A 7,410-nucleotide genomic window follows, 5' to 3' on the forward strand; every position below is an offset into this window, starting at 1 on the left:
TCGAAGACGATGAAATTTTCAGTTTTAATGAAGGTTACGGTTGATGGGAGGAGGAGAAGAGAAGAAGAAAGAAAACAACTTTTCAATTTAGCTTTGATTTAGGTTAAAAAATGGGAAGGGTAATCTACACAATTTACAATACCATTTGGGCACCCCCTAACCAACTAGATAGACATTATTATCATGTTTCTGGCCCTCTAATAATTCCTTCTGCCCTATAACAGGTTACAATTTAAATTCGGCTCTCAATTACTGTGGCCTGCGGGTCGGTTGGTCCATAGAACAACTGAGCACCAAAGATGAACAAATGTTTAAACCACGTCAAACCTGCTTAGCCACGTCAAACTTTTTTTTGGGGGGGAGTAATTTTCATAGTGTCACTCCAGAAACGATATTTACACCCACCAAAAGTAATTACTCCAATAAATTACTCCTCCTACGACGTCCGAGAAGGAGGGACTGACTATAACCAAAACACCACACAGGAAACACAAAAACAAAGAAGCCTTCTTTCTTTCTCTCTTCACTTTAGAGAGGCCAAACTCCCTCTTCTTAATGCTTGTTTCCTATTTCACAGATTTCTGAATCTCTCAGGTATAATCGAACCCTGTCTGTGTTTTATTCTCTCTTACGATTAATCATATACTCTTAATCCCATTTTTATATATGAATCTACGTTGCATGAGCTTTTATTTGAGCCTTTTTTCGCATTAGACGGTGCCTCATTGTAACCGAACTTGTGGATTGATATAGTCTTACGTTTAATCTTGTGTTTATCACTTCGTTTTTGTGATTTTTAGTTGTTTGTTTTGTTGATTGAGGAGGTTTGATTACATGATTTAGACACTGATAGAGTTTTTGTTTGAATGTTTTTGTAGAGAAAATGGGGAAAGATTGGGTTTTTATGGATTGGTTTTGTCAAAATGTGTGATTTTGATTGTGTTTATCTGTTGGGTATTGGGAGTTCTCTTGTTTGTGATTTTGATATTGTCTATGTAAAAGAAGTGGATTCTAGGCGGGAATTGAAAATATGTTTATTGGGCATGTGTTTTGTTGGTATTTAGGGTTTATGTCTTTTGGTTTACTTAGGAAAAAAAAGGGTTAATTGGTTGAATTAGAAGATGTATTGGGTTAGTAGTAGTAGTAGTAGTAGTAATGACAATGCTGGTTTCTGTTTTAGCATGATTGTTTATTGTGTTCGTTGTTTTTCATTAGTATTCTAGGGTATCACTTTATATGTATTGAGAAGTGGAGGGTAGTGACCTAAAGATGTTGATGCATTTTCATATCAAACTCTGAATTGCTTCATGAGCATTGCAATTATACTTACCTTTGTTCGAAAGCTGCTGCTAATAAGAAAAAAGCATATATGAATGACTAAACGACTTTTTGTGTGGAAGGCTCTCTAATTTTTTTTCTTATTACTGTGTATAAACACAGAAGCCAAGTTTATGGAGAATCCCGTGTTGTTTTGTCTAAAAACTAACTCTTGGGTTTTGCAGGATTTGTTGGAACCGAATTCATGAACTAGGGCATTATTATTATCCTGCTCATCAACATTGTTAATAGAGTGACTTCCAATGCCCTTATACAAAAGAAAGCCTTTTCCCTTGGTGGATTCACCCGATGATTTGGAGCCTCGTGATCTTGTTTTTCAAGTTCGTTTCACGAAAGAGATATTTAAGGATTACCAGTATCCTTTTGTTTCCCAGTTGTTTATACATTATCTGCTTGTTTCACTCATCTTCTCTTGATTATGTTTTGCTGTTCTTCAGATTAACACTCAAATCGTTAAACTTGTTTTCTTTCAAGAACATGGTATAGCAGTACTTTTATCCCTTTGTCGCTCTCATCTACTAGATTCATTTGCGGGGGTCTTTCCTTAACCTAGCTCAGAGAATATCTAAAGCGAATCAATCTATATCGCCGTAGAATCTGGACCTGTAAGGTTACTGGAAAAGCAAACCTTACTTATGAAGAGGCCTTGGTCTCAGAGCAACATGCAGCTGAGAAGGTTCAACAGTTCCCGAAAGAACTAATGGCACCCGTACTGCATATCATTCAATTCAGTAAGAACCACTACCCTTGTGAGAATGTCTTTAAATTTGTATATCATGTTTCTTTCTGGTATACGCCTTCCGTCTTGATATATTGATCTCTTCCCGACTATTAGCTTTTGTAGCTCTCATTTTGGTTAGTGGTCATGTGAGATGGATCGCTTGAAAACAAAATAAAATAGAAGTGCCAAGGTGAACATATTAAGCTAACCAAGATAGTAAAGGTCTTAGTAGAACCCTGGTTTCACTGTCTCAGTAGATTTGGAAATTCATTATATACAATATTTGTTAATTTAAATGGATAGGAGACTTGGAAATTTTATTTTTAAATTCTCCCGTATTTCTAGTTGTGGTTTCATCTGTCATCAAATTGAGTGTATGAGTAGCTCGATGATGCTTAATACGTCCTGTTTATTTTATTAGAATGGTTATGTTACATTTTCTTTTTTTTTGGATGCAACTGTAGAGGAGGAGGTATTGTGGTCTAAGTTCTAACAGGTGCATCTATTTTACTGCCACCATCTTTTTTCAGACGGAGATACGACTTTGAACACTAAATTTGTTTTTTTCTGTTGTGACTACAATCTTATGTCCGTGTTGAATCTGCTTATAGTTTTTTCTCCTTTTTGCCTTGGTGATCCGATAGCACAATGATTCAGGTTAATTAATAGTCACCACTAGGCGGAGTCTAGTTAGCGTCCATCGTGGATTGCTTCATATTAATAGAATTATTTTCTATTCCTTTATGATTGGTTTATCAAGATGCCTTATTCCTGTCGATGTACTTTAGCTCCATATGCGCGGTCAATGGTTCCAAAATTTGCTTTTCACCTGTAAAGATGATCAGAAGCTTCAGAAGGGTGGAGTCAACAACCTCGGTACTAGAGAAGTATCTATCACTTAGAGGAATTAGAGCGACGAGTCCAGTTCGCCTCTTTGTCTCTACGTATATAGTTTCCCTATGAGTTGTTGCTTTCTTTTCCTTTTCCCTTTAGTCAAACAGTTTTTGGGATAATTTATTACCATCAAGAATTTATATGGTCTAGCAATACCTTCAAAGCAACTATGATCTAAGACACTGGTAGTGCTGTAGGCTTTGATAATGAACTATAATGAGTCTCATGCTTTCTCTGGGTCAAAATTTGGGTTTGACCTTTTAAAGTATCGTTTTGTGTAGTCTACTTAAATGTTAGTTTGTTTGCCAGGCACACTCACTTAGAGTGCTGCAGGCGTTGGTAATGAACTACCACCGAGTCTCATGCTTTCTCTGGGTCAAAGTTTGAGTTTGACCTTTTAAACATAGTGGCCAAGTATCGTTTTGTGTAGTCTACTTATAAATGTTAATTTGTTTGCCAGGCACACTCACTTTGAGAGATTTACTTGTCACTTTAAGTAGAAAACTGCAGGAGCGTCAGCTGGTTGAGGGCTTGGAGTTGCACGTGAGGAAAAAAGATAAGTCTTTTCCTTGCAAAATACTTAAGATTTTGGAGGACAGTGACCCAATCAGTTATGAAGTGGGCTGGATTGGCAAAGATAAGAAAGTAACTGGTAGTTCGGTGGTAAATTTTAATGATCTGATACGAAGGAAGCTTCCTGTCAGTAGAGAGGTGCTGAAATCTTTTATTAGAGAATCTACTTCTCAAAGTTCTCCGTGGGTTATCCATGATAATTTGGCAAGGGAACATGGGATCTCCACCAAACCACCAGAAGATTCAAATGACGATGATGACGATGCGAGAAAGAAAAAAAATGTAAGTGAGCAATAAATAGGCAGCACCTGTATTCAAAGTTGCTCGAGTTTGGAGTTATCTATAATTTTAATTTCAACTATTGTACTTGAATTATCAAGATGCTAAGCAACATGAATTGTGCAAACAGAAAAGGAAAGAACCAGAGGATGATAACAGCTTGATCAGGAGAAAGAAAGCTAAGAAAGGTACTTGATTACTTGAATCTTTAAAATCTTTCATCTACTTCTGGACTTGCTTAAACATTCTTAATTTCGTAAGAGGTATATGTCTCACATTATTTTCGCTAATTACCTGCACGTGTAGAAACCACCCGGGAAATAAAATGTCTACCGCTGAACCTGTCCTTTTATTTAATTATTTTTACGAGTTGATAAAACTGAACCGTATGATGGGTCCGTTTGCACAGTATTTTTGGCCCATGTTATCATCGATTCAGAATCTTTTGTTTGCATAACTCTTATCTGTATTTTAGTAAGTAGAGAACTCCCTTCAAATATTTCTCCAACACGCAAAATTTTGTTACAAAATTCTTATCCTCCATAAATCTGCAGGAGTTCTAACAGCAGAGGAAGAACCCATTAAATATCCAATTGATGATAGTCTAGTGAAGCCTGATGCCGATGATCCTAAATTCACTGATCGCCCTCCTCCATCAAGGGATTTCGGTGTTCCGGAGGAGTATGTCGGGGATCTTCTTATGGTTTGGGATTTTTGCTCTTCCTTTGGCAGGTGGTTGCACTTGTCGCCATTCTCACTTGAAGATTTTGAAAGTGCTATCTGCCATAAGGACACCAACCTCAATCTCATTATGGAATCACATTCAGCATTCTTTCAGTTGCTCATTAAAGATGAAGGAGACTATTTTACAGCTGTACAGAAGAAGAAGCGTAAATCAAAGGTGGAATTGAAACCACTTAAAATTTGAATTTATCAAATGTCATTTGGGTTCTCTTGCAAGTATCCGTTATTATTGTAAAGTTGCCATTTAAGTTTTCCATCTGTACGTGTGACCTCCTCCAATATTATCTGATCAGTTTGTTACGTTTCTCTTATATTCCTTGATTGCAGGTTACTTTACTGAATTGGTCGGAGTATCTATGTGATTTCTTGGAGATGAAAGAGATTTCTGAATTCTCAACTCACATAGCAACTATAAAACGGGGCCACTATGGTCTCTTGGATCCTCATTATAAACTAGCCATCTTTCGGGAGCTGGTTGTTTGTGCCCTTGATACTGATGCTTTTAGGGACCGGTTGGATGACTCTATTGAACAACAGCAGGCTCTTGCAGCGAAAAAGAGGGGAGTTGCATTGGAGGAAGGTAGGAAGAGAAGGGAGGAGAAGCTGCTTAAAGCAGAATCTAACGGAAAGGAAGTATTGAATGGGCATAGTTTGGAGAATGGGGGTAAGGTACACCATTACGAGAATGGTTCTGATGACAAGCAGAATGGTTCTAATGGCAAACAGAATGGTTGTAATGACAAAGAGAATGGTTCTAACAGCAAGTCAAAAGGTTCTAACGATAAGCAGAATGGAGATGTTGCAGAGGAAGAAAACAAACATATTCTGGTATATAGAAGAAAAAAAGCTTGGAGCAGGTAATAACGTCTTGTGTTTTTGAAATTGTGATGCATTAAATTGATTTTAATAACCATTAAAGAGAAGCATGATGAGTGGGATTGCTACAGGGAGAGAAACAGTGTAGACGAGCCATCAAGCAATGAGGAACATAAGGAGTCAGACACACGGAGCAGGGACAAAAGAAATGAAGCGAAGGAAAATAGAAACGAAGGGCAGACGGTTCTCTCTCTCTCTCTCTCTCTCTCTCTCTCTCTCTCTCTCTCTCTCTCTCTCTCACACACACACACACACACACACACACACACACTCACTTACTCACTCACTTACTAACTACATTGTGAATGCTTTGCTTACAGAAAGAAGTTCTACAGAAGGAAATAGAGAAGTTATATGTATGTACCTACTCCTTGGGGAAGGACAAAGACTACAATAGGTATTGGTTCTTTCGACATGAAGGGCGGCTGTTTATTGAGAGTTCTGACTCCAAGCATTGGGGTTACTACAGTGCCAAGGAAGAGGTACATGTGTTTCTAAACCTCAAAAAGCTGTGTATTTATTCATCTTTTCTTCTTTATGAAATCATTCTGCTTCTGAACAGCTTGACGCATTGATGGGTTCACTCAATCCAAAAGGTGAGAGGGAGAGGGCTCTTCAGAAACAGCTGCAGAAAAGCTATGATAAGATAAGGTGAGTCTTATTCCGTACCTGCTGGCTCTATGATGGTTCAACTGCTTAACAATTATCGTTGACCTGTTGGCACTGCTTCTTTTGATTAGTGTGCATCGTTCCAGTAAGAATTATATGACTTTCGAAGAGTCTTTAGGTTAGAAAATTCCATATTTCAAATTATCTATATTTTAGAAAGTTCTTATGGTGTCGTCAAATGACTCTTTATCCAAATGTCTAATCGAGATTACACCTATTTTTACATCCTGGATTGCTAAATCCAGATCATATAAATACATTCCTGCTTAGCTTGTGTTGGCTTAAGGAAAACAAAACACAGTCCGACTCGTAAATTTTCACAAGTTTCACCGTTAACCGCTGCATGGGCATTTTAAAGTAAGATGTTCAATTATTTTTTCCACAGCTAACGAAGATTATATCTTGTTTACCATCTGCGCTCTTTGCAGCCTGGCCTTGCAGAGGAGGTCGAAGGGTATTGCTTTTAACATTGCTTTGGAAGAGGCTGTTGTTCGGCGATCAACGCGTGTGCATGCCTCAGTAAGAGATAATCCAGCCAAGGCTTTCCTGAGATATGTCAACAAGTGGAAGGAATAATTCAACTGTCTGCTAGTTGTTGTTTTTTTTTTTTTGAGAGAAGGTTAATAGCCTATTTTTATTTTTAAAGGAAAAAAAGGTAGTCTGGCCCAGTTTCTACAGACGACACACATCTTACAATTTACAATCAGTCGCTTACAGCTTCCCAAACCCAAAGTTAACCTGAATTTGATACCAGGATATCCGGCCAATCAGGAATAAGCTCCCTGAAAGTAATGGTGCAAAATCAATTAGTAAAAGCTTTTTGAATGGGGACTTAGATATAGGTGTATCCACATTTTTAGTTTTTACATCGCATTTGGACTTGGGAGTTACTTGGGGCCTAAAACGGTTAGCCAAGGCTTTTATTTGATTGGACTCCAACAATAATATTTAAAGATATTTGTAAGGCCAAGCACCATGTATGGCCATTTCGCTTGGCTTTAGCTTTAATGTAGTCAAGCGAAACGAAGGTGAAGGTGCATCTCACTATGAGGGAGTGGCATCGTTTAACTTAACTATATGGAAATTGAGTTTCGGCGCAAACAATGCAACACGAGAACTGAGTTTCTGTTTGGGTTAAAGCGTCGATCTTGAATAAACAAAAAAATCAATTTCTGTTTTCAGGGTATAACCTCTCAGGAGCAGCGCAGCGTATAACCTATCAGGAGCAGCGCAAGTTGGCACTTTTCCTTCTTCATACACTTTTTTTTGTTCTTTCTCAACCCTCGCATATTTTATTTATCCCTTTTGATTTTGAT

At 37.8% G+C, this 7,410-nt stretch overlaps 1 protein-coding gene across 1 annotated transcript; it reads left to right on the forward strand.

Annotated features, from left to right (window-relative positions):
• The first annotated feature begins 463 nt into the window (after positions 1-463).
• LOC113356083 (DDT domain-containing protein DDB_G0282237-like) lies at positions 464-6,837 on the forward strand. The gene is made up of 11 exons (XM_026599091.1): positions 464-594; positions 1,503-1,693; positions 1,897-2,069; positions 3,414-3,808; positions 3,936-3,993; positions 4,360-4,706; positions 4,877-5,406; positions 5,497-5,608; positions 5,746-5,907; positions 5,988-6,076; positions 6,523-6,837. Exons 2-11 carry the CDS (start codon positions 1,581-1,583, stop codon positions 6,668-6,670), a joined length of 2,127 nt encoding a protein of 708 aa, XP_026454876.1. The 5' UTR covers positions 464-594; positions 1,503-1,580; the 3' UTR covers positions 6,671-6,837.
• The last annotated feature ends 573 nt before the right edge of the window (positions 6,838-7,410 follow it).

Source organism: Papaver somniferum, chromosome 3 (assembly GCF_003573695.1).
Source record: "Papaver somniferum cultivar HN1 chromosome 3, ASM357369v1, whole genome shotgun sequence".
Classification (NCBI taxonomy): Eukaryota; Viridiplantae; Streptophyta; class Magnoliopsida; order Ranunculales; family Papaveraceae; genus Papaver; species Papaver somniferum.